This window comes from Emys orbicularis, chromosome 3 (assembly GCF_028017835.1).
Source record: "Emys orbicularis isolate rEmyOrb1 chromosome 3, rEmyOrb1.hap1, whole genome shotgun sequence".
In the NCBI taxonomy this organism is placed as follows: Eukaryota; Metazoa; Chordata; order Testudines; family Emydidae; genus Emys; species Emys orbicularis.
This window is the reverse complement of record NC_088685.1, coordinates 711,660-738,686: the sequence shown is the minus strand read 5'-3', so window position 1 is coordinate 738,686 and position 27,027 is coordinate 711,660. Positions and strand designations below refer to the sequence as shown.

At 60.8% G+C, this 27,027-nt stretch overlaps 1 protein-coding gene across 1 annotated transcript; it reads right to left on the bottom strand.

Moving 5' to 3' along the window:
• Nucleotides 1-4,653: 4,653 nt before the first annotated feature.
• EIF2B4 (eukaryotic translation initiation factor 2B subunit delta) lies at nt 4,654-26,888 on the bottom strand. Its single transcript, XM_065401137.1, has 10 exons — nt 26,845-26,888; nt 26,070-26,152; nt 24,635-24,726; nt 23,574-23,688; nt 22,956-23,032; nt 22,302-22,404; nt 7,553-7,680; nt 5,609-5,786; nt 5,316-5,496; nt 4,654-4,902 (listed from the first exon to the last, which is right to left on the bottom strand). Coding segments are annotated over exons 1-10 (1,158 nt in total). The 5' UTR covers nt 26,846-26,888; the 3' UTR covers nt 4,654-4,702.
• Nucleotides 26,889-27,027: the final 139 nt, after the last annotated feature.

Sequence of the window (27,027 nt, the reverse complement as noted above, 5' to 3'; positions counted from 1 at the left end):
GGCAGCTGCCAATCCCCCTTCAGGGTGGGCTGAGACCTCCAAGCCCACCAGCGCTGGAAGCTCACCTGGCCAAAGAGAGGAGGGCCAGATGTCAGTGACGTGCAGCTCAGCTCACCATTCACCTCTCCCACCCAAAGCGGTCTTGCTGCCCACAAGCGTGGGGGTGACAGAGCACCACTCCCCAGCTTTGGAGCAGTCGGGCACTGACCCTCTCTGGTTAAGCCCAGGTTCCAGCAGCTAGCAGGGCAAGCTCAACCACTCTGCCCCTTCCCAGGGGCACTCCTCAGCCACAGGGACCCCTCTGGGGAGAGGGGCTCTCTCCAAGGCCAGGCGCCTAGTGTCAGATAACGAGCTGGCTTGGATCATTTCCCGTTGGACAGGGCCTTGCAGGATGAAGGAGCCCTGGGTTATTTGAAAGAGAAGAAAGTCCCTGCGCCGAATGGCTGGGCTGGAGGGCACCAGCAGAGCACACGAGGTGAGTGACGGGTGAGGTCAACAGGACTGCAGAACTCAGAGTGATAGCGTAAGAGCCAAGCCTAGAAACCAGCCACACCACCTCCTGGCCCAGCTGCTGCCTGCGCCCTCACTCTCCCGTGCCAATGCTTTGCAGCTGCCAGTCGGAAGGTACTCAACTAGCGGGGAACCAGGAGCAGCTGCATGGGCAGGCAGAGCCAGGTCCACCTATCAGGTGCTGGGTCTAGTGCTCGGAGATCCCAGAGAGCTGGGTTCTGTTCCTGATCCCACCACAAGCTTTCCACAGGACAGGCTCACCCACCCCTCTACAGGGCGTGGGGGGGGGGGAGTGAGGCCTCATTTAAACTGGGAAGCGCAGAGGATTATTGAGGGAGAAGCTCTCAGGTAAGGAGGAATGGAAGACCAAGAGGGTCTCCGTTTTCCCCCAACATGGCCTAATTCGGGAGACTCTATGAGCTGAGTTTGTGGCTCAGTGCAGCTTGCCAGCACTTAGAAAGCTCCCAAACTGTGCACGCAGAGGGCGATTTCCACTGATCAGTCCCAGAGCTCTCTGGACTTCAGCAGCAGGCAGATTCTCACATGGGAAAGTTGCCCACATGGCCTCCAAATCTGAACGGGCTTTGATTCAAATTCTCAAAAAGGTCCTGGGCCAAGACCTGGGCCCTCGCAAGCCGAGAGATGGATGTTTCAGAGTTATGCTATGGCAACCCAAAACTGGGGGCTTGCAACAGAAAGGCTCAGGCAACCTACAGGAGAGCTGGCGCTCTGGCTACAACAGAAATCACCACTGAAATGCAGCCACCGGCAGGGGAGCCTGGCAGCTGTTTAACCACGCACAGCTTAGAACAGGAATTGAACAAGGACCCTGTACACGACAAAGAGCACAGGGGACTGAGGGAGAGGAAAGGGGTACTTGGGATTGACACAGGACTTGGACGTAGGAAGCCTGGGATTTATCCTCTCCACTGCCACCGACACATAATCTGGCAAGTCCCTTCCCCCCAGTGCCTCAGTCTCCTAGTGATCAAATGGGGGTCACACTCCAGTGAGGCAGGTGTTACAAAGTGCTCTAACACCCTTCAGATGAGAGGTAGCACCTCCACCGGGGGGGGGTCTGTATAGGGTCCTGCCAGCGGCTCACAATTCATTAGTGTGATCCCCTCCTGGGGTCTCACACATGTGCCAAGCCTTGGACCCTGCAGCACTGAGAATCCGCCATTGCAGACTCCGGGCTCCCTCCACAATCCCCCTGAACTCAGCCCACCTGAGAGCAGGCCCCTTAACACTCCACCCAGAGGCAGAGCTGTGTCGGGCCGACTCGGGGGGGGCCGGCAGAGCTGTGTCGGGCCGACTCGGGGGGGCCGGCAGAGCTGTGTCGGGCCGACTCGGGGGGGCCGGCAGAGCTGTGTCGGGCCGACTCGGGGGGGCCGGCAGAGCTGTGTCGGGCCGACTCGGGGGGGCCGGCAGAGCTGTGTCGGGCCCCAGCGCTGGGACGGGGTGACTGGGGGGGCCAGCAGAGCTGTGTCAGGCCCAGCGCTAGGACGGGGTGACTGGGGGGGCAGCAGAGCTGTGTCGGGCCCAGCGCTGGGATGGGGTGACTGGGGGCGCCCGGCAGAGCGCCGGGGGGGCAGCAGAGCTGTATCGGGCCCAGCGCTGTGTCGGGGTGACTTGGGGGGCAGCAGAGCTGTGTCGGGGTGACTCGGGGGGGCCGGCAGAGCTGTGTCGGGGTGACTCGGGGGGGCCGGCAGAGCTGTGTCGGGGTGACTCGGGGGGGCCGGCAGAGCTGTGTCGGGGTGACTCGGGGGGGCCGGCAGACCTGTGTCGGGCCCAGCGCTGGGACAGGGTGACTCGGGGGGGCAGCAGAGCTGTGTCGGGGTGACTCGGGGGGGCGGCAGAGCGCCCGGGGGGGGCGGCAGACCTGTGTCGGGCCCAGCGCTGGGACGGGGTGACTCGGGGGGGGGGCGCGGCAGACCTGTGTCGGGCCCAGCGCTGGGACGGGGTGACTCGGGGGGGGGGGGGCGGCAGACCTGTGTCGGGCCCAGCGCTGGGACGGGGTGACTCGGGGGGGCCGGCAGACCTGTGTCGGGGTGACTCGGGGGGGCCGGCAGAGCTGTGTCGGGGTGACTCGGGGGGGCCGGCAGACCTGTGTCGGGCCCAGCGCTGGGACGGGGTGACTCGGGGGGGCCGGCAGACCTGTGTCGGGCCCAGCGCTGGGACGGGGTGACTGGGGGGCAGCAGAGCTATGTCGGGGTGACTCGGGGGGGCCGGCAGAGCACCCGGGGGGGGCGGCAGAGCTGTGTCGGGCCCAGCGCTGGGACGGGGTGACTCGGGGGGGCCGGCAGACCTGTGTCGGGGTGACTCGGGGGGGCCGGCAGACCTGTGTCGGGGTGACTCGGGGGGGCCGGCAGACCTGTGTCGGGCCCAGCGCTGGGACGGGGTGACTCGGGGGGGCCGGCAGACCTGTGTCGGGCCCAGCGCTGGGACGGGGTGACTGGGGGGGCAGCAGAGCTGTGTCGGGGTGACTCGGGGGGGCCGGCAGAGCGCCCGGGGGGGGCGGCAGAGCAGTGTCGGGCCCAGCGCTGGGACGGGGTGACTGGGGGGGCAGCAGAGCTGTGTCGGGGTGACTCGGGGGGGCCGGCAGACCTGTGTCGGGCCCAGCGCTGGGACGGGGTGACTCGGGGGGGCCGGCAGACCTGTGTCGGGCCCAGCGCTGGGACGGGGTGACTGGGGGGGGGGCAGCAGAGCTGTGTCGGGCCCAGCACTGGGACGGGGTGACTCGGGCGCCCTGGGGGGGCGCAGAGGCGGGCCGGGCCGGCCGGCGACTGGGACGCGGGGCGAGGCGCGGGTACGTACTGGCGGCGGCCTGCGGGGAGCCCGGCTCCGGCCCGTCGCTCCCTCGTGATCCGCGTCCTCTCGTGCGGCGGCGGCTCGGCTCCTCCCGCAGCGCGTCCCGGGCCCCCGGGGCGGACGGTCCCGCGGCGGCCTCCGCGGCGCAGGGCGGCTCCGAGCGCAGGGGCCCGCGGGGGCCCGCGCCCGCCACCCCCATGGCCCCGGCACGAGCCGCCATCAGCGCCCGCGGGCCTCAGGCCGGCGCCGCCCGCATGGCTCCGGGGCGGGCTCCGGGGGTCACGCGGGGCCGAGTCCGGCCGAGCCGGCCCCGCCGCCCTCACCTCAGCTCCCCGGCGGCTCGCGCGGAACCGGGCTCGCCAAGATGGCCGCTCCGCAGGCGCGCGACAATCGACGCGCGGCGCTCCCTGGCGTCACTTCCGGCGGCGTCCCCAGCAGCCCGTCGGAACGGCCGTTGCTTCGCTCCCACAATGCTCCGCTCGCCCCCAGATCTGCATGTGCGGCCCCGCCCCTCGCCAGCCCCGCCCTGGCCTCGCGCCCGGGAGGCGCCGCCTGAAGCCGGGTCCTGGGACAGAGCCCGTGGGGGCGGGGCTGGTTCCCCTGAGGCGGGGGGGGGGGCTGGGTACCCTGAGAAGAGCCCATGGGGGCGGGGCTGGGTACCCTGGGGGCGGGGCTGGGTACCCTGAGAGGAGCCCATGGGGGCGGGGCTGGGTACCCTGGGGGCGGGGCTGAGTACCCTGAGAGGAGCCCACGGGGGCGGGGCTGGGTACCCTGGGGGTGGGCGGCGGGGGCTGGGTACCCTGAGAGGAGCCTGTGGGGGTGGGGCTGGTTGCCCTGGGGACAGGCAGGGGGGCTGGTTCCCCTGAGGGTATGTGGGGGGGCTGGGTTCCCTGTGAGGATCCCATGGGGGAGGGGCTAGTTCCCCTGAGAAGAGCCCATGGGGGCAGGGCTGGTTTCCCTGAAGGCGGGGCTGGGTACCCTGAGAGGAGCCTGTGGGGGAGGGGCTGGTTCCCCTGGGGGCAGCCGGGGGCTGGGTACACTGAGAGGAGCCCATGGGGACAGGACTGGTTGCCCTGGTGACAGGTGGGGGGGCTGGTTCCCCTGAGGGTATGTGGGGGGGCTGGGTTCCCTGTGAGGAGCCCATGGGGGAGGGGCTGGTTGCCCTGCAGGCAGGTGAAGGCAGGGGGGCTGGGTACCATCAGAGGAACCCATGGGACAGGGCTGGTTCCCCAGGGGGCTGGCAGAGGGGCTGGTTCCCCTGGGGGCAGGTGGGGGCCCATGCAGTGCAGCTCTGGCCCTGTTCCTCAATCATGCAGTCCCAGCAGGCAGCCGTGAGATCAGCAGGGTTTATTGAGGGTCCGTGCAGCCCCCATCCCGCCCACTACTGCTCCACGTTCTTGACGCGCAGGACGACAGGCACCGAGGTGCATGGGATCATGCCCAAGTCCGTGATCACCAGGTCCACCAGCTCGGGGGGGGTCACGTCATAGACCAGATTGAGAAGGCGCAGGGACGAGTTCTCCTTCCAGCCACGCAGCTGGGCTCCTCCCTTCCCGGGCACGATCAGGTCATCGGGGTCATCTATAGAGACATGCTACAGGGTCAGGAACTAAGGTGCACCTGCACCCCCTCCCCAGGAGGAGCTGCCGGCACTGGGACAGCCCCCCATGACTTCCCTGATTGGCCAGAGGAACTGGCTGGCACTAGGACAGCCCCACCCCACCCGCCCCAGCCAGAGGAGCTGCCTGGCACCGGGACAGCCCCCCTCCCCCCATGACTTCCCTGACTGGACGGAGGAACTGGCTAGCACTCGGACAGCCCCCCAGCCAAAGGAGCTGGCTGGCACTGGCACAGCCCCTCCCTGCCCCCCATGACTTCCCCGACTGGCTAAAGTAGGGCACAGCGCTGGGACGTGCCATACATTGGCCAGTCTCGTGGCCAGCGGCTGCTCTGAGGAGTGGCGCCCACGGCACGAGAGGACATAGGGCACGTACCCAGCTCGTTGGAGACAAAGGAGTCCGTCTGCACCCGCTCACAGAACTTGTAGGTCTCGCAGCACACCAGCACAGGCACATTGTAGGCCTTGGACACCAGCGCGATCTGGGACGTCCCCACCCGGGACATGACGGAGCCATTGGCCAGCAGCGCGTGAGCCCCCAGCAGCACCTTGGAGACCTGCAGGATGGGCACCGCGTCAACTAGCACCAATCTACAGCTGTGGCAGGCTCTGCCTCCATCACCCCAGCAACACCCTTCCCCTCTGCCCTCAGCACAGCTGCCCGCTCACCTCGGGCAGCACGTAGGAGATGGCGGTGATCATGACGTAGGTGCAGCGGATGCCCTCGCGCACCAGCCTGCGTAGTGTGTCCCGGCCCTCCAGCCGCGGCCGACTGTCCACCACGATCACCCGGAAGGCACGACCGTTGTCATGGGCGTCACACAGTGTGCGGTTCACTAAGGAGGAGCTGACAGGACACCACAAGTGAATTCATAGAGCTTAAGGCGGGAAGGGACATAAGAACATAAGAAAGGCCGTACTGGATCAGACCAAAGGTCCATCTAGCCCAGTATCTGTCTACCGACAGTGGCCAATGCCAGGTGCCCCAGAGGGAGTGAACCTAACAGGCAATGATCAAGTGATCTCTCTCCTGCCATCCATCTCCATCCTCTGACGAACAGAGGCTAGGGACACCATTCTGACCCATCCTGGCTAATAGCCATTTATGGACTTAGCCACCATGAATTTATCCAGTCCCCTTTTAAACATTGTTATAGTCCTAGCCTTCACAACCTCCTCAGGTAAGGAGTTCCACAAGTTGACTGTGCGCTGCGTGAAGAAGAACTTCCTTTTATTTATTTTAAACCTGCTGCCTATTAATTTCATTTGGTGACCCCTAGTTCTTGTATTATGGGAATAAGTAAATAACTTTTCCTTATCCACTTTCTCAACATCACTCATGATTTTATATACCTCTATCATGTCCCCCCTTAGTCTTCTCTTTTCCAAACTGAAGAGTCCTAGCCTCTTTAATCTTTCCTCATATGGGACCCTCTCTAAACCCTTAATCATTTTAGTTGCTCTTTTCTGAACCTTTTCTAGTGCTAGAATATCTTTTTTGAGGTGAGGAGACCACATCTGTACACAGTATTCGAGATGTGGGCGTACCATGGATTTATATAAGGGCAATAATATATTCTCAGTCTTATTCTCTATCCCCTTTTTAATGATTCCTAACATCCTGTTTGCTTTTTTGACCGCCTCTGGGACCATCTAGTCTAATTGGCATATCACAGGTCAGAGAACCTCATCCAGTTACCCCGACACTGAGCCCAATAACGTGGGTTAGGCTAACGCACACTCAGAATGGCAGCCAGTCTGGATCTGAAACCATCGACAGAGGGAGACTCCACCCCTGCCCTTGGCAGTTTGTCCCAAGAGTTCATCACCCTCCTGGTGAGAATTTTGTGCCTTCTTTGTAGTTTGGATTTGTTGGGCTCCAGCTTCCAGCCATGGGTTCTTGTTCTGCCTTTCTGCACTAGACTGAAGAGCCCTCACTGTTCTCCCCCCGGGAAGGTGCTGTAATGACACTAACAAAGTCACCTCTCACGTTTCTTACTGAACTAAACAGATCAAACTCTCTAAAGCTCATCCTGCTTCATTCCAAATACTGAACAGAAATATTTATTGAACAGTTCTGCCTTTTCCACATCATTAACAATATTACCAAAATCTCCATCTAGTAATGGGCCTACACCATTGCTAGGATTTCTTTTGTTCCTGATATATTTGAACTCCTTATTGTCCCTAGCCCTGACAGCCATGGATTTTTCCCTGAGGTCTTTAGCCTCCCTTATCAATTTTCTACACTTCTTAGCTTCTAGTTTATATCAATTGCTATCTATTTCCCATTTGTTATATATTGCTTTTTTATTTCTTACTGCTGCCTTCACTTCCCCACTGACCCAGGATGGGCTTTTAGGCACAGTTGTCCTCTTCTGTGATTGTGGAATCATGGATTTTTAGCCATCTCATGAATTTCTCTTAAACAACACCTGATTTCCATTCACATTTTTCTGTCTAAATTTTCCTTCCAGTCAACTTTGCTCATGGGAAATTAGCCTTTTGAAGTATCTGTATTTTTGTTTGGGACTGTCCAGTTCGCCCACAGTGAACATAAGCTCCTCCACCCTGGGCCAGATCATCCACACGGGGAAGCACCCTCCTCCGTACCATCCATACACCAGGATGACATCACCGTCACTGATCTTCTCGAAGGCATATTTGGAGATAGCTTCGGCTGCCAGCTGGATCTTCTCCCTCACGTATCCGTCGATGCTGCCCTGCAGTTTCCCCTTCGCCTGGGGAGAGGCAGTGCCAGTCACTCTGGGGCCTGAGAGCCCTGACATCCTTCCCTCCGGCTCACCCCACAGCTGGCCATGCTCCTCCCTCCTGGTAGGAGTGTGCACTCCCATTCTGCCTACCCAGGGCGCCCTGACTGGGCCCAGCAGCCGCAGGCCCCCAGCATATGGTTTAGGAGAGCCCCTCCGCACTGGGGGAGTAAGGGAAGCTCGTGAGCAGGGGGCAGGATGCACTGCATGGCACAGGCTTTACCCTGAGTCCAAAGGACCCATCACCCCACAGGACTGGAGAGGAAACCGGGGGGGAGGGGGAGTGTTACTCCCTCTCTCCTGCAGGGAATAGGCTGGCTCAGAGCGACTGCCATTCCTGTAGCACCTTCCAGCTACGAGGCCTCCAAAGCACTCTTCCATCACCCCACCCATATGGAGGTGCAGTCCCCTCTGGGGTGGAACTGGGCACCTGTAACAGCCACACAGAAATGCTGCAAAATAGATGAGATCAGCAGGTGAAGGAGGATCCTCTACGAAACAACTGCAGGGGGTTAGCTCAGCCAAACAAATTACCTAGGCTGGAATTTGGCCAGGCCACAGGAGCTAACGCTCCAACTCCGACAGACAGCAAGTGGCGAGGATCGGCCTTTGCCATCACATCTCAACTGAGGGGGACAGAGCCCTCTACAACTACGCTGGGGCACCGGGGCCAGCCCTGACTGCAGGGGCAGAATGTTCCCTGCCCAGCTCCCTGCAGCACAGCGCCCGTAGCACCATACTGGGGCCAACATGTTCCCTGCCACGTCCCCTGCCCGGCTCCCATAGCACCGCGCCTGTAGCACCGTACTGGGGCCAGCCCTGACTGCAGGGACCAAATGTTCCCTGCCCGGCTCCCTGCAGCACAGCGCCCGTAGCACCGCACTGGGGCCAACATGTTCCCTGCCACGTCCCCTGCCCAGCTCCCATAGCACCGCGCCCGTAGCACCGTACTGGGGCCAGCCCTGACTGCAGGGACCAAATGTTCCCTGCCCGGCTCCCTGCAGCACAGCGCCCGTAGCACCGCACTGGGGCCAACATGTTCCCTGCCACGTCCCCTGCCCGGCTCCCATAGCACCGCGCCCGTAGCACCGCACTGGGGCCAGCCCTGACTGCAGGGGCAGAATGTTCCCTGCCCGGCTCCCTGCATCAGAAGAGGAAGAGTTGATTCAAACAGAGCTGTGTGAAATGGGGGACAGGGTGGGGAGGAGGCGGGATCCAGGGCAGGAGGGGGGCAGATAGGAGGAGAGGGGGACCGGAGCCAGGTTGAGGAGTGGATACGGGCAGAGCGGGACAGAGGCAGAATACTCCTGAACTTGAGTCCCAAGTCTCTGTATTCATCCGCGATCAGCCAACAGCAGGAAATCCACCGGCAATGTGTCTCATCCCCTGTAGCGCTGGGGCAGAGAGACCCTCATGCTCCCGTGCCAGGGGAGAGGGGGCGGGGTGGCTGTGACGGTCCCTCGCAGGTCGAAGCCCCTGGTAGCTGAGGGCTCTGAAAACAGGGACAGAGGGTGGGTCATGGGATCCACATGGACTGCACCATCTCGAAGCACCACAGCTCCGGCCTGGTAAGTAACCAGTCTCTCCGAGTACAGGTCAGCATGGAGCCCGCTGCTGGTGACTGGCGAGCAGTGTCCCTCAGGGCGGGGAATGAGGCGCTCCAGCTGGCCGTGACTGGAGTCCCTGGCTCAGACCTAGCTGGTGAATCCCAGGCATAGGGTTTGACAAGGTCAGCGGGTTACTTGCAGTTCTCGGATACTGGCACGTGTCTGGAGCAGACGGAAGTGCTGCCTGGGCTCTGGAGGAGTGTGCCGGCGGGGAGGCCCCAGCCAGCTGGTAATGCTGCCAGGTACAGCGTGTGATCCACTTCGAGAGTCTCTGTGAAGAGATGGCTTGGTCCAGGGCTCTGGCAACAAATGGATGGGGGGGTCGGAATGGTTTGGTCTGGTCAATACAACAAAGCAAAGCCCTGGATGCATCACGCGTGTAGTTTCTTTTCTCCTGGCACCGAGTGCGGCTCGGGGAGGAAGTCTGGCAGGGACTGGCCCATTCAGATGGAAAACTGAGACCAACTCAGCAGTGAACGTCAGCTGAGGTCTCAGCACCACCTTGTCCCATAGGGAGGCTCGGCAATACGTCCCTGAAGTCACAGCCACTAGCAAGACCGACTTCAGAGTGAGGTGGTGCAGGGACCGTCCTGAGAGCGGCTCGAACCGAGGCTCCCCCACGACTCTCAGGAGGTCCCAGGCAGAGGCAGCTTCTCTGATCAATGCAGGAGTCCCTTGGAAATCTCGACACTAGGGAGAGGGGTGTGTGAAAAGACCAGGCACGACCGCACAGGTGAGTGAGCTGAAATGCTGCGAGAGGCGCGTTAACAGAGCGAAGCGAAGGCCAGCCTGCTTCCAGTGTAACAGGGAGTCCAGGATCTTTGGGACTGAAGCTGGGCCTCAGACCAAACTGGGCTGGGCTGCCATATTGAGACCACCTTCTACCTAGAGGAGTCCGTCAGTCTGGCAGATATTTTCCTGCATTCAGGTAGGATTTCCTAGGCCCCCAGGGAGCAGTGCCTGCCCGTGGCACTGAGTCAGCCCACAGCCATGCCATCAGGTGCAGCGACCCCGGGTCTGGATGGAGCTCCAGGAGCCGGATCGGCGGCTGGACGGACATTTGTCACAGGGCTGTGAGTCACAACTGCCTTGGCCAACGGGGCAATGAGACGGACTGTGGGAGATCACTGTGGGAATCGGGTGCAGCAGGCTCCATTCTACTGCAGGAGGACGAGCTCCGGGGACGATCCTGGGCTCAGCCCTTCTTGGGAGCCAAAGTTCTGACCTTCGGCATCGTCTGTGGTGGCGAAGGGGCCTCTTAGGGGAACCCCCAAGGCAAAGTATGGGTCTGTGCGGGGACCATGCATGGCTGCTGACTGCTCATGAAACCCTCTCGGTTCTTGCTGGCTGCCGTGGGCGATGGTAGGACCAACGGAGACACCTTGTTTGGACGGCATCGAGTCCAGACCCTGACGGCCTCCAGACGTGTGAGGAGCAGGCGTCTCCTTTTTGATGCTGCATGTGTCTTGCAGGAAGCTCTGCAGGGCTGAATTCCAGCAGACAGGTAGGAATGTCACACCAGCCTGAGCTCCAGGATATTCCCTCCACGCCGGCCGGGGACCAAGTCCCCTGAATCTGTAACTGATCCAAGTGAGCCCCCAGCCTGACACATCCGTGATCAGTGTCTTCACTGGCGAGGGGACTGGAAAGGGTGTGTGGGGCCCAACCACCTGCAGCTCTGCAGTGACATGCTGGGGCAGACACATCCCTCCTGATTGGAAGGCACGGTGGAGACGAGACCGACCTGAGCCAGAGTCAGAGGGACCGCAGCTGACGTCCGGCAAGAGACTCCCTGTGCATGCATGCTAACACGCCAGCTAGCGCTGCAAGACATGGCTGTCCTGGCCCCTGTAGTGCTGGAGCCCACCCTCGGGCATGCACGCCTTTTCTGGCTGGAGTCGACAATGGCCCCCGTGAACGCTACGCCCAGGAGGGTGAGACATTACTGTTAGTATCTAGGCCTGGTTGTTAGCCCGAGATAGAATTTTGGGTTTGATTTTTGATACTTTTATATTTTTACTAACATGTGTGAACAAAGACACAGTGTGTAGCATCTGCCCACTATAGATGGGGTTTACCGCACAATGTGAGACGATAAGGAAGAGAGCTGAAGTGTTGCTGGGTATGGCGGGAGTTTTATATACGAGCATACACTTGAAGGCTACCTGACTCCTCTCCCAAGCCAAGGTCAAGTAACTGGTCAGGAGAGGCAAGGGGAAGGGGGGGGGGCATAAGAAACACTAAAAGCCAAAGAAATGGTGATCCTGCCCGAAACACAACCTCACTCCCTACCCCTCCCATGAGGGGGTACCGAAGCCCCCAGACTCAAGACCCTCCAAGACAGAACATGACCATAAGTTGTAAGGGGTGGGACCAGGGCCAGGCATGATGGGTATATTTGGGCCTGCTAAGAAGAATGAGGGAAGGAAAAAGAGCCAGTGTAGCATGGTATATAGGACAGCTCAACACCACTCTGGCCTCCTACGAGAGGGGTCCCCGGTACCGCCTCTAGGGCCGCTGTCAGACAGAAGCGGGGAGGCGTCTCTGCTTGGTGCTGGGAAGAAGGCAGAGTTTGGTGACGATGACGAGGCGTATTCCTCGGCCAGTGCCACAGGGGATGTCTCTGCTCCAGCTCTGTGCCAATGGCTGCCCAGCAGGGAACCCAATGGTTCAGTGAGGGCGTTCCGTGGTGCCTCTGTCAGTGATTTAGCACTGCTTCCTTGGCAGAGCACAACGGCACCCTGCCCTTTCCTCCCGATGGGGCGACGTCTCTGTGCTTGGAGTCATGTCTGTCTCTGCCTGGCCCTACACTCGTGCCTGCTGCAGTGATGATGGTGTCTCTGCTGGAGCAGCTGGTGCAGGCTCTGCCGGTACCGGTGCCAAAGCAGTAGCTAGCCTTGGTGCTGCGATACCAGCAGGGGTGCTGATAATTCCAGGGCAAACAGCATTGATGTGACCTGTGCCGATTTTGTTACAGTTGTCTTGCCTGCCCTCCTCGTGCTGCTCGAGCCCAGGCGTGGGTCTGCTCACAGGACACTCACTGAGGATGAGTCTGTGGGCTCCTTGGAGGGAGGTGGACGTCTCCGCCAGGTCTGAGTGACGCGCATTTCAGCCACGCCTCCCTCGACTTGCGAGTCCTTACCCCTGTGCGCCTAATGGGGATGTGGCGCTGCCCCAGACAGAAAAGGCATCGGCCATGCCTGTCGACAGGGGGCTTGGCTTACACCCTGCAGGTTTAGAGTCTAACACATGGTCAGTGCAATGCGCCGCGTCCCGCTGCACTGGGGGACGGACAGCGCGAAACGTCCACTGGAGAGAATTAACTGAAGCTAAGAGGGGGGTGAAGAAGCATTTTGTCACCAAACTGGATGTAGAAGATGAGTCTGAAGGTAGGAGAAAGTCAGCGGGCGGGCACTCGCCAGGCTCCGTATTGCTGCCATGGGTGGCCTGTAACTTTTGCCTGCTTAGAAATGTACAGTGTAGGTCAAGTCATTTTCAATAAAGAATGTTATAAACAGGTGCAAGAGAACCAGAGAGAGACTGGATTAGCGTACACCAGAAGGCCATGCTGATACAATCCAAGAAGTGTTGAAATTCTAATTGTTAGAAACAGATGATGTGGAGCCAGAAGTTAATATATTCAGATATCAGGCCTAATTGGTGGACAAAATACCGAGGGGATGGGCTATTCCCCCACTGCTCCCCATGTGGGTCCTTAAAGAGACTTTGGAGGTGGGGAAAAGACGGACAGAAGGATGGAGAGGAAGAACAGACGGTGACTACTCAAGTGAGTTTCACCATCATGGCTGCTACCTCCACCATTTCCAGGGACTCTGGGCTTTGGTCGTCCTGACCCTGAGAGGCCTCCTGACCAGAACAGGCCAGAGAGAGAGATCCAGACGATATCGCCACCTCCACCAGCCACAGCTGAATCCCGACCACCTGGGATGAAGCGGGATTGACTTTAACAGCAGCAGCAGCTCCAGCTCATCTCAACTCGCTTCTTCACTTCTTCCCATAACGACAGCTGATACTGTCTAGGAGTCGGTCAAACAGCTGATACTGTCTAGGAGACGGTCAAACAGCTGGGGGATTTTCCTTCTACAACCCTCTCCAGCTACAGGGCAAGGGAACACGGGATGCTGTTGGAAGAAAAGCCTGATTTACTGCTTTACATTTCAAACGCTTTAACTGTTTGTCGTCCTTTTCTGTAGCAGTAATAGCAGGTGAACAGGCTGTTTAATGGGGTGTTTGCCCTGGTCCTCGGCAGGCTGAGGTCTCTGGGTACCAACCCCCGCCCTGCCCCTCGTTTAACACTGTTTAATGTTGGACGGTGGCTGGGTTCGGTTACCACCTTTGGCCCATTTGCTCCATCTAAACAAACACAACAGTGGCACAAGGGAACTGAGGGAGGGCTGCTGACTTGGCAACCAATCAAAAGCCACTTTGATGTCAATATGTGCCACATGAAGGCCCAGCCCCCATGGCCCAGCTCTCTGGACGTCCCGGCTAGACCTTGGGGTCTCACCACACGGAACAGGTTAACACTGAGCGGCACTGGGTACAAGACAGCCCTTGTCAAAGAACTCTCACGCTATAAAATCACAATCCCTGGCACCACAAAGTGATCATCACTATGGAAGAGGCAACCTTCCTCCACGTCGGTGCTCCACACCCAATTCCACGTGTCACTTGTTATCAGACACCGCGAGTGCAGTCCTTACCCACCCGGAACCCCACTTCTCCAGCCCTACACAAACCCCAAAGGTATTAGTTAAACTGCAGCACTTCAGCCCTCAGGAGACTGAGCAGTTGTGGCCACAGGCAGAGAACTGGAGAGACCGAGGTGCCTCCAGGGCTGTGGCCCCCGCAATGGCAGGGAATTGATCAGGTCAGACATGCCCAGGTGATCCCAGCAGGCAACCCAAGCCCCACACTGCAGAGGGAGATGAAAAATCCCCAGGGCCCCTGCCAATCTGACCCGGGGAAAATTCCTTCCCGACCCCGAATCTGTCCTTCAGTTTGCCCCTGAGCCTGTGAGCAAGACTAGCAGCTGGGCATGTAGAAAGGATTCTCTGCACCACCCCAGAGCGATGGGCCACCCTGCGTAGTGTCCCATCTCCTGCAGTGGCCAGTCTCTGATGCTTCAGAGGAAGGCGAAAAAAACAAAATCCATCCTGCCACTTGTGCATTGGGGGGAAATTCCTTGGGGGAGCTGCCGGAGCCTTTCCCCGCTGCCTCTCCCTGCTGCCTCCCACCCGCTGCCGGAGCCTCTCCCTGCAGCAGGGTCAGAGACCAGCGGTGGGACACTACGATGCTAAGAACATCAGTGTGGATGGGGGTGCTGCATGGGCGAGCAGAGCCATGTAGGGCACGTGCCCCGGTGCTACCACCAGGGGGCAGGAGTGTCTGTACTCCCCCGAGCAGAGCCTCCCCGTCTGCAGTGCTATTCATACCAGTGCTGGGGGGTGGCTGGCCGAACGCAGTGTGCAGTGCAGATGGACTCCGAAGTTCCTCACGACCCTACATAACTCAGCGTCACCTGCACATTCTGCCCCTTCACTGCTCCCCCGACTCCCTCATCAATAAATACACTAACGAGATCTAGATCAGCACCTCGAGCCGCGATGGAAGGTGACGGACGCTGTGTCCTGGCTCCTAACCAGTTTCTGATCCCTGGCATATGGTTTAGGAGAGCCCCTCCGCACTGGGGGAGTAAGGGAAGCTCGTGAGCAGGGGGCAGGATGCACTGCATGGCACAGGCTTTACCCTGAGTCCAAAGGACCCATCACCCCACAGGACTGGAGAGGAAACCGGGGGGGAGGGGGAGTGTTACTCCCTCTCTCCTGCAGGGAATAGGCTGGCTCAGAGCGACTGCCATTCCTGTAGCACCTTCCAGCTACGAGGCCTCCAAAGCACTCTTCCATCACCCCACCCATATGGAGGTGCAGTCCCCTCTGGGGTGGAACTGGGCACCTGTAACAGCCACACAGAAATGCTGCAAAATAGATGAGATCAGCAGGTGAAGGAGGATCCTCTACGAAACAACTGCAGGGGGTTAGCTCAGCCAAACAAATTACCTAGGCTGGAATTTGGCCAGGCCACAGGAGCTAACGCTCCAACTCCGACAGACAGCAAGTGGCGAGGATCGGCCTTTGCCATCACATCTCAACTGAGGGGGACAGAGCCCTCTACAACTACGCTGGGGCACCGGGGCCAGCCCTGACTGCAGGGGCAGAATGTTCCCTGCCCAGCTCCCTGCAGCACAGCGCCCGTAGCACCATACTGGGGCCAACATGTTCCCTGCCACGTCCCCTGCCCGGCTCCCATAGCACCGCGCCTGTAGCACCGTACTGGGGCCAGCCCTGACTGCAGGGACCAAATGTTCCCTGCCCGGCTCCCTGCAGCACAGCGCCCGTAGCACCGCACTGGGGCCAACATGTTCCCTGCCACGTCCCCTGCCCAGCTCCCATAGCACCGCGCCCGTAGCACCGTACTGGGGCCAGCCCTGACTGCAGGGACCAAATGTTCCCTGCCCGGCTCCCTGCAGCACAGCGCCCGTAGCACCACACTGGGGCCAACATGTTCCCTGCCACGTCCCCTGCCCGGCTCCCATAGCACCGCGCCCGTAGCACCGCACTGGGGCCAGCCCTGACTGCAGGGGCAGAATGTTCCCTGCCCGGCTCCCTGCATCAGAAGAGGAAGAGTTGATTCAAACAGAGCTGTGTGAAATGGGGGACAGGGTGGGGAGGAGGCGGGATCCAGGGCAGGAGGGGGGCAGATAGGAGGAGAGGGGGACCGGAGCCAGGTTGAGGAGTGGATACGGGCAGAGCGGGACAGAGGCAGAATACTCCTGAACTTGAGTCCCAAGTCTCTGTATTCATCCGCGATCAGCCAACAGCAGGAAATCCACCGGCAATGTGTCTCATCCCCTGTAGCGCTGGGGCAGAGAGACCCTCATGCTCCCGTGCCAGGGGAGAGGGGGCGGGGTGGCTGTGACGGTCCCTCGCAGGTCGAAGCCCCTGGTAGCTGAGGGCTCTGAAAACAGGGACAGAGGGTGGGTCATGGGATCCACATGGACTGCACCATCTCGAAGCACCACAGCTCCGGCCTGGTAAGTAACCAGTCTCTCCGAGTACAGGTCAGCATGGAGCCCGCTGCTGGTGACTGGCGAGCAGTGTCCCTCAGGGCGGGGAATGAGGCGCTCCAGCTGGCCGTGACTGGAGTCCCTGGCTCAGACCTAGCTGGTGAATCCCAGGCATAGGGTTTGACAAGGTCAGCGGGTTACTTGCAGTTCTCGGATACTGGCACGTGTCTGGAGCAGACGGAAGTGCTGCCTGGGCTCTGGAGGAGTGTGCCGGCGGGGAGGCCCCAGCCAGCTGGTAATGCTGCCAGGTACAGCGTGTGATCCACTTCGAGAGTCTCTGTGAAGAGATGGCTTGGTCCAGGGCTCTGGCAACAAATGGATGGGGGGGTCGGAATGGTTTGGTCTGGTCAATACAACAAAGCAAAGCCCTGGATGCATCACGCGTGTAGTTTCTTTTCTCCTGGCACCGAGTGCGGCTCGGGGAGGAAGTCTGGCAGGGACTGGCCCATTCAGATGGAAAACTGAGACCAACTCAGCAGTGAACGTCAGCTGAGGTCTCAGCACCACCTTGTCCCATAGGGAGGCTCGGCAATACGTCCCTGAAGTCACAGCCACTAGCAAGACCGACTTCAGAGTGAGGTGGTGCAGGGACCGTCCTGAGAGCGGCTCGAACCGAGGCTCCCCCACGACTCTCAGGAGGTCCCAGGCAGAGGCAGCTTCTCTGATCAATGCAGGAGTCCCTTGGAAATCTCGACACTAGGGAGAGGGGTGTGTGAAAAGACCAGGCACGACCGCACAGGTGAGTGAGCTGAAATGCTGCGAGAGGCGCGTTAACAGAGCGAAGCGAAGGCCAGCCTGCTTCCAGTGTAACAGGGAGTCCAGGATCTTTGGGACTGAAGCTGGGCCTCAGACCAAACTGGGCTGGGCTGCCATATTGAGACCACCTTCTACCTAGAGGAGTCCGTCAGTCTGGCAGATATTTTCCTGCATTCAGGTAGGATTTCCTAGGCCCCCAGGGAGCAGTGCCTGCCCGTGGCACTGAGTCAGCCCACAGCCATGCCATCAGGTGCAGCGACCCCGGGTCTGGATGGAGCTCCAGGAGCCGGATCGGCGGCTGGACGGACATTTGTCACAGGGCTGTGAGTCACAACTGCCTTGGCCAACGGGGCAATGAGACGGACTGTGGGAGATCACTGTGGGAATCGGGTGCAGCAGGCTCCATTCTACTGCAGGAGGACGAGCTCCGGGGACGATCCTGGGCTCAGCCCTTCTTGGGAGCCAAAGTTCTGACCTTCGGCATCGTCTGTGGTGGCGAAGGGGCCTCTTAGGGGAACCCCCAAGGCAAAGTATGGGTCTGTGCGGGGACCATGCATGGCTGCTGACTGCTCATGAAACCCTCTCGGTTCTTGCTGGCTGCCGTGGGCGATGGTAGGACCAACGGAGACACCTTGTTTGGACGGCATCGAGTCCAGACCCTGACGGCCTCCAGACGTGTGAGGAGCAGGCGTCTCCTTTTTGATGCTGCATGTGTCTTGCAGGAAGCTCTGCAGGGCTGAATTCCAGCAGACAGGTAGGAATGTCACACCAGCCTGAGCTCCAGGATATTCCCTCCACGCCGGCCGGGGACCAAGTCCCCTGAATCTGTAACTGATCCAAGTGAGCCCCCAGCCTGACACATCCGTGATCAGTGTCTTCACTGGCGAGGGGACTGGAAAGGGTGTGTGGGGCCCAACCACCTGCAGCTCTGCAGTGACATGCTGGGGCAGACACATCCCTCCTGATTGGAAGGCACGGTGGAGACGAGACCGACCTGAGCCAGAGTCAGAGGGACCGCAGCTGACGTCCGGCAAGAGACTCCCTGTGCATGCATGCTAACACGCCAGCTAGCGCTGCAAGACATGGCTGTCCTGGCCCCTGTAGTGCTGGAGCCCACCCTCGGGCATGCACGCCTTTTCTGGCTGGAGTCGACAATGGCCCCCGTGAACGCTACGCCCAGGAGGGTGAGACATTACTGTTAGTATCTAGGCCTGGTTGTTAGCCCGAGATAGAATTTTGGGTTTGATTTTTGATACTTTTATATTTTTACTAACATGTGTGAACAAAGACACAGTGTGTAGCATCTGCCCACTATAGATGGGGTTTACCGCACAATGTGAGACGATAAGGAAGAGAGCTGAAGTGTTGCTGGGTATGGCGGGAGTTTTATATACGAGCATACACTTGAAGGCTACCTGACTCCTCTCCCAAGCCAAGGTCAAGTAACTGGTCAGGAGAGGCAAGGGGAAGGGGGGGGGGCATAAGAAACACTAAAAGCCAAAGAAATGGTGATCCTGCCCGAAACACAACCTCACTCCCTACCCCTCCCATGAGGGGGTACCGAAGCCCCCAGACTCAAGACCCTCCAAGACAGAACATGACCATAAGTTGTAAGGGGTGGGACCAGGGCCAGGCATGATGGGTATATTTGGGCCTGCTAAGAAGAATGAGGGAAGGAAAAAGAGCCAGTGTAGCATGGTATATAGGACAGCTCAACACCACTCTGGCCTCCTACGAGAGGGGTCCCCGGTACCGCCTCTAGGGCCGCTGTCAGACAGAAGCGGGGAGGCGTCTCTGCTTGGTGCTGGGAAGAAGGCAGAGTTTGGTGACGATGACGAGGCGTATTCCTCGGCCAGTGCCACAGGGGATGTCTCTGCTCCAGCTCTGTGCCAATGGCTGCCCAGCAGGGAACCCAATGGTTCAGTGAGGGCGTTCCGTGGTGCCTCTGTCAGTGATTTAGCACTGCTTCCTTGGCAGAGCACAACGGCACCCTGCCCTTTCCTCCCGATGGGGCGACGTCTCTGTGCTTGGAGTCATGTCTGTCTCTGCCTGGCCCTACACTCGTGCCTGCTGCAGTGATGATGGTGTCTCTGCTGGAGCAGCTGGTGCAGGCTCTGCCGGTACCGGTGCCAAAGCAGTAGCTAGCCTTGGTGCTGCGATACCAGCAGGGGTGCTGATAATTCCAGGGCAAACAGCATTGATGTGACCTGTGCCGATTTTGTTACAGTTGTCTTGCCTGCCCTCCTCGTGCTGCTCGAGCCCAGGCGTGGGTCTGCTCACAGGACACTCACTGAGGATGAGTCTGTGGGCTCCTTGGAGGGAGGTGGACGTCTCCGCCAGGTCTGAGTGACGCGCATTTCAGCCACGCCTCCCTCGACTTGCGAGTCCTTACCCCTGTGCGCCTAATGGGGATGTGGCGCTGCCCCAGACAGAAAAGGCATCGGCCATGCCTGTCGACAGGGGGCTTGGCTTACACCCTGCAGGTTTAGAGTCTAACACATGGTCAGTGCAATGCGCCGCGTCCCGCTGCACTGGGGGACGGACAGCGCGAAACGTCCACTGGAGAGAATTAACTGAAGCTAAGAGGGGGGTGAAGAAGCATTTTGTCACCAAACTGGATGTAGAAGATGAGTCTGAAGGTAGGAGAAAGTCAGCGGGCGGGCACTCGCCAGGCTCCGTATTGCTGCCATGGGTGGCCTGTAACTTTTGCCTGCTTAGAAATGTACAGTGTAGGTCAAGTCATTTTCAATAAAGAATGTTATAAACAGGTGCAAGAGAACCAGAGAGAGACTGGATTAGCGTACACCAGAAGGCCATGCTGATACAATCCAAGAAGTGTTGAAATTCTAATTGTTAGAAACAGATGATGTGGAGCCAGAAGTTAATATATTCAGATATCAGGCCTAATTGGTGGACAAAATACCGAGGGGATGGGCTATTCCCCCACTGCTCCCCATGTGGGTCCTTAAAGAGACTTTGGAGGTGGGGAAAAGACGGACAGAAGGATGGAGAGGAAGAACAGACGGTGACTACTCAAGTGAGTTTCACCATCATGGCTGCTACCTCCACCATTTCCAGGGACTCTGGGCTTTGGTCGTCCTGACCCTGAGAGGCCTCCTGACCAGAACAGGCCAGAGAGAGAGATCCAGACGATATCGCCACCTCCACCAGCCACAGCTGAATCCCGACCACCTGGGATGAAGCGGGATTGACTTTAACAGCAGCAGCAGCTCCAGCTCATCTCAACTCGCTTCTTCACTTCTTCCCATAACGACAGCTGATACTGTCTAGGAGTCGGTCAAACAGCTGATACTGTCTAGGAGACGGTCAAACAGCTGGGGGATTTTCCTTCTACAACCCTCTCCAGCTACAGGGCAAGGGAACACGGGATGCTGTTGGAAGAAAAGCCTGATTTACTGCTTTACATTTCAAACGCTTTAACTGTTTGTCGTCCTTTTCTGTAGCAGTAATAGCAGGTGAACAGGCTGTTTAATGGGGTGTTTGCCCTGGTCCTCGGCAGGCTGAGGTCTCTGGGTACCAACCCCCGCCCTGCCCCTCGTTTAACACTGTTTAATGTTGGACGGTGGCTGGGTTCGGTTACCACCTTTGGCCCATTTGCTCCATCTAAACAAACACAACAGTGGCACAAGGGAACTGAGGGAGGGCTGCTGACTTGGCAACCAATCAAAAGCCACTTTGATGTCAATATGTGCCACATGAAGGCCCAGCCCCCATGGCCCAGCTCTCTGGACGTCCCGGCTAGACCTTGGGGTCTCACCACACGGAACAGGTTAACACTGAGCGGCACTGGGTACAAGACAGCCCTTGTCAAAGAACTCTCACGCTATAAAATCACAATCCCTGGCACCACAAAGTGATCATCACTATGGAAGAGGCAACCTTCCTCCACGTCGGTGCTCCACACCCAATTCCACGTGTCACTTGTTATCAGACACCGCGAGTGCAGTCCTTACCCACCCGGAACCCCACTTCTCCAGCCCTACACAAACCCCAAAGGTATTAGTTAAACTGCAGCACTTCAGCCCTCAGGAGACTGAGCAGTTGTGGCCACAGGCAGAGAACTGGAGAGACCGAGGTGCCTCCAGGGCTGTGGCCCCCGCAATGGCAGGGAATTGATCAGGTCAGACATGCCCAGGTGATCCCAGCAGGCAACCCAAGCCCCACACTGCAGAGGGAGATGAAAAATCCCCAGGGCCCCTGCCAATCTGACCCGGGGAAAATTCCTTCCCGACCCCGAATCTGTCCTTCAGTTTGCCCCTGAGCCTGTGAGCAAGACTAGCAGCTGGGCATGTAGAAAGGATTCTCTGCACCACCCCAGAGCGATGGGCCACCCTGCGTAGTGTCCCATCTCCTGCAGTGGCCAGTCTCTGATGCTTCAGAGGAAGGCGAAAAAAACAAAATCCATCCTGCCACTTGTGCATTGGGGGGAAATTCCTTGGGGGAGCTGCCGGAGCCTTTCCCCGCTGCCTCTCCCTGCTGCCTCCCACCCGCTGCCGGAGCCTCTCCCTGCAGCAGGGTCAGAGACCAGCGGTGGGACACTACGATGCTAAGAACATCAGTGTGGATGGGGGTGCTGCATGGGCGAGCAGAGCCATGTAGGGCACGTGCCCCGGTGCTACCACCAGGGGGCAGGAGTGTCTGTACTCCCCCGAGCAGAGCCTCCCCGTCTGCAGTGCTATTCATACCAGTGCTGGGGGGTGGCTGGCCGAACGCAGTGTGCAGTGCAGATGGACTCCGAAGTTCCTCACGACCCTACATAACTCAGCGTCACCTGCACATTCTGCCCCTTCACTGCTCCCCCGACTCCCTCATCAATAAATACACTAACGAGATCTAGATCAGCACCTCGAGCCGCGATGGAAGGTGACGGACGCTGTGTCCTGGCTCCTAACCAGTTTCTGATCCCTGGCAGGATCTGCTTCACCACACAGCGACCTAGTGTCTTTACAGCCTCTTGAGCAGGCCCCTCCCGTAGCCCTGGTGAACCCCCAGGCCCCTCTGCAGGCTTCCTGCAGCTGAAACGGCCTCAAGCCCGTGGCCTGCGCTCAGGCGCTGCTCACCTCCTCCTCTCTCAGGCTGCTGGGCAGGCCCGAGATCTCCTTCTTGAGGTACTTAATGGCGTTGCCCATGCTGGCGGAGAGGGGCCGGCACTGGTTCAGGAAACTGCAGAGAGGAGACAAACACTGAGGGACACGGACTGGAGCCAGGCCTAGAGGGCAGGGAGCACCCCCAGAGCGGGGGAGCGCCTGGGCTCATTAATGGGGATCAGCAGCTTTTCAGCTTCTGCAGAGAAACCCCTGCCCAGCAACACCCAGCCTGGGCCTGGGGGGGAGCGGGAACGGCAGCGCCAGCGGAGATGGGCAGCCCAGGCTGGGGGGGAGCGGGAACGGCAGCGCCAGCGGAGATGGGCAGCCCAGGCTGGGGGGGAGCGGGAACGGCAGCGCCAGCGGCGATGGGCAGCCCAGGCTGGGGGGGAGCGGGAACGGCAGTGCCAGCGGAGATGGGCAGCCCAGGCTGGGGGGGAGCGGGAACGGCAGCGCCAGCGGAGATGGGCAGCCCAGGCTGGGGGGGAGCGGGAACGGCAGCGCCAGCGGAGATGACCAGCCCGGACTGGGAGGGGCGGGGGAGAACCACAGGCCCGGTACCCATATGAACTGCAGCCCCGAGAGCCCCTCCCTTGGAAGATCCTGCCGCCCCGTCTCTCTCGGCCTCACCTGATGTAGGGCTTCAGCCTGGCCACCAGGTCTCGCGAGAGCTCCTCGTTGGGCGGCGTTGAGTAATCCCGGATCACCTGGAACAAGCAGGGCGAGACCATGACACCCTGGCACCGGGACAGGGTATCCCAGCCTGCCTCGCTGGTCGCTGCAGAGGGGCATTGGCAGAGCGGGAGAGCAAGGCTTCCAGACAGCTGGGGGGCACCGGCGGCGCTGGGGGGCGGGGCAGGACGCACCGGCAGAGCTGGGGGGCGGGGCAGGAGGCACCGGCAGCGCTGGGGTGGGCGGGGCAGTTCGTCAGGCTCTGCAGCGGGTGGGTACCAGCAGCCGACCTGTTCTACTCCCAGGCTGGGCTGCGGCACCACGCAGCGCCTGGCCTCACCGGCCCAGGGAGCCAGCACACGACAGACTGTCGCAGCCCGAGGGAGCAAGGGACCCGGGCCCAGGCCCCGAGCCGGAGCAGGACACAGTGTCTCAGCCTGCGCCCCGCAGGGGGAGCCGGCGCTGGCGCAGCCCGAGGGAGCAAGGGACCCGGGCCCAGGCCCCTAGCTGGGGCAGGATGCAGCATCTCAGCCTGGCGCAGCGGGGGGAGCTGATACAGAGGGGAGTCAGCGGTACCTGTCTGAAGACTTGCAGCAGGGCGAGGCAGCGTGCGTTGGAGCCGTTCAGCAGCCCCTGGGAGTACTGCAGGCCGAGCCGCACCACAGCCGGATGGATCGCCGTGGCGGGGATGCTGGGGACACACGCAGGGCACAGATGAGAGGCCTTGGAGCTGGGAGGCTACACCAGCGCAGAAGGGGAAGGACCCTACGGCCCCCAATGCTGGGTCACCCCCCCCAGAGCTTCCATGGTGAGCCCCCAAGGGATCAACCTGCCAGGGAGAGGCACATGTGCCCTTCATGAACCAGGCTACCCCCCACACACATCCAGGGTATCCCCGTCACCTCCTCCCAGGGCACCCCCGTCACCCCGTAACCCCCCGGCGCACCCGGGACATCCCCGTCACCCTGTAACTTACACACCCACCCAGGGCACCCCCATCACCTCCTCCCAGGGCACCCCCACACCCACCTAGGGCATCCCCATCACCCCATAACCCCCATATACACCCAGGGCATCCCTGTCATCCCCCACACACACACACACTCACACCCCCAGGGCATCCCCGTCACCCCAGCACGCACACACCTGGGGCATCACCCTTTGCCCCACACTCGTTCCAGGCCAGGGCTCCCTATTTGTCACATACTCCCCTAACCACCCAGGTTACCCCGTCCCCCAGACACCCTTACACACCGTCATAGGGTGCCCCCCTCACCCCATACTCCTCCAACACACACTGGGTGCCCCCTTCATTCTATACCCCCCCCACACACACACACAGCCAGTAGGCCCCCACGCCCCATACCCTCCCCACATGCAGGAAATGGGATGTCCCGGCCAACCCCCACAGCTGGCCAGGGCTCACCCTTCGCCCCACCAGGGCAGCAAGACCTGCCCTTGGGGTGGGCACCCAGAGCTGGGCATCCCACAGCAACTGGGCGTCGCCCCAGACGGGGCTCGCCAGCTTCCCCACATCCGGGAAGGACACACGGAGGCCAAGCTGCCTTGGCACAGCCCACCCCAGAGCGCAGGCTGCAGCCAACGTCTTCACCAGCCTCAGGGCCAGGGGCACAAACCTCATCTGCTGGGTCAGCGGCACCTTCCGGCTGTACTGGTGCAAGTGGGAGAAGAGGTTGACTTTGGCGCCATAGTCTAGCCTCAGAGGAACCTGGCATGGAAATTTCAGAGCACGCTGCTTCAGTGCGGGTCGGCACAGGCCCTCTGCGAGACCCAGCCTGCTCATGGCACATCTGCACCCCTGGCCTCACCCCTGTTGGGCAATGCCCACCTGCCCCTGCCCCCTCCCCAGCAGGCACAGCCTGCCCACCCCTACCCCTGGCCTCACCCCTGCTGGGCACTGCCACCTGCCCCCTCCCCAGCAGGCACAGCCTGCCCATGGCACACCCGCGCCCTGCCCCCACCCCTGCCGGGCACCGCCCACCTACCCATGCCCCCTCCCCCATGGGCACAGCCTGCCCATGGCCCACTCCCTCCCCCACCAGACACCACCCACCTGCCCCTGCCCCCTCCCCAGCGGGCACAGCCTGCCCATGGCACACCCGCACCCTCGCCTCATCCCTGCTGGGCGCCACCCACCTGCCCCTGCCCCCTCCCCCATGGGCACAGCCTGCCCATGGCCCATCCCCTCCCCCACCAGATACCGCCCACCTGCCCCTGCCCCCTCCCCAGCGGGCACAGCCTGCCCATAGCACGCCCCCCACCCCTGCCCCGCCGCACACAGCCCCGACACCCCCTCGCTCAGCACAGCCAACCTGCCCGTCAGGAGGTGAGCCAGCGATTAGGGCCGAAGTGTATGTAAAGGATCCATATACACATTGATCTCACATACTGCTTAGTAACCTACATGAACAGCACCTGGCCAATGTGACCTATACAACGGGGGGCCAGGTTTTAGGGTGCCCGGGATTAACCCTTTGGGGAGCAGTGCCAAACACAGCCATTTGGCTTACTAGGAACCGTCCCTGATATCTGGGTACAGAACAGGGACGGGGCTATGACAGGTCATGACGGCCCCGCCGAACAGAACCAGCGAGGCAGGGCCCCAAAGCCCCTGGCGAGCATGGAGACAGGCAGGTTACTGTTACTAAGCAGATAAGTGAGTTCCCTCGCTTGGCGTGACGGGAGACCCTTAGTTTGGGTCACAGCCGAACACAGCCGGGGAGGGGGCGGGCAGAGCCCCTGGGTATAACAGAACGCACTGAGACAGAAGGATCTACCTGCCTCCACACACCTTGTCTGTTCCCACAGCCACCCCACTCACCTGCCCTACCTCCACTGCCACCCAGCCTGCCCCATACCCCTGTGCCCCTAACTCCTGCCCCGCTGGGCACAGCCTTCTAGCCCACTACACCCACCCACCCCAGGCACAGCGAACATTGTGCCTGGCACCTCGGGCGTCCCCCTTCCCGGAGACGAGACCACCCGGCATTCTCCCCAGGCCCTTCCCCCCGCAAATCCCTCGGCATGTGGCAGTGCCCGGGCACCCTCTACCTGCTGCCGCTCCAGCTTCTTCGCCAGTCTCCGCTGTGCTGCTGGGTCGTCCACCTGCACGTGCTCCGGCACCCGCTTCACCACTGGCAGGAGCAAGGAGAAAGGGCTGAACTGGGGGCCAGGACATGACCCCAACACAGAGCCACCCAGGCACCGGGGGAGGGGCACAACCACACTCCACCGTGACCCAGGCACCCCGGAGGGGCCGGGGGCAACAAAGAACTTGGGGACCCAGGAAGGGGGTGGGGGACGAGGGCAAAAGCACAATCACAGCGACCTGGGCACTGGGGAGATGCGGCAGCACCCAGGGGATGCGGAGTCAGACCCCCACCGGCTCACCCGGGGGCGCTGCCCCGGACTCCCAGCGGCTGACCCAGCCTCACCCAGGGGGCGCTGAGCTAGACTGCCCCCCCTCGCCGGCTCATCCAGGGGATGCGGAGTCAGACCCCCACCGGCTCACCCAGCCTCACCCAGGGGGCGCTGCCCCGGACTCCCAGCGGCTCATCCAGCCCCACCCAGGGGGCGCTGCCCTGGACCTCCGCCGGCTCACCCAGCCTCACCCAGGGGGCGCTGCCCTGGACCTCCGCCGGCTCACCCAGCCCCACCCAGGGGGCACTGCCCCGGACTCCCAGCAGCTCATCCAGCCCCACCCAGGGGCTGCTGCCCCGGACTCCCGGCGGCTCCCCCAGCCCCACCCAGGAGGCGCTGCCCTGACCCCTTTGAGCCCACAATGCCGAGGAGGGGAGCAGCTGTGGCATGGCAGCTCTGTCCTTACTGGACTGGGGCTCGCTGGGCGGCAGCCTGGGCTTGGCCGGCGCAGCTGCCGGGGTCGACTCCACTTTCTTGGTTTGTTTCAGGGCGCGGTCGGCCTCCTGCTTGGCCCGGCGCTCTGCTCGCAGCTCCGCCTTGCTCTTCCCCCCCGCCGGCTTCTCGCTGCCGGCCAGGCCCTCGCTGGGCA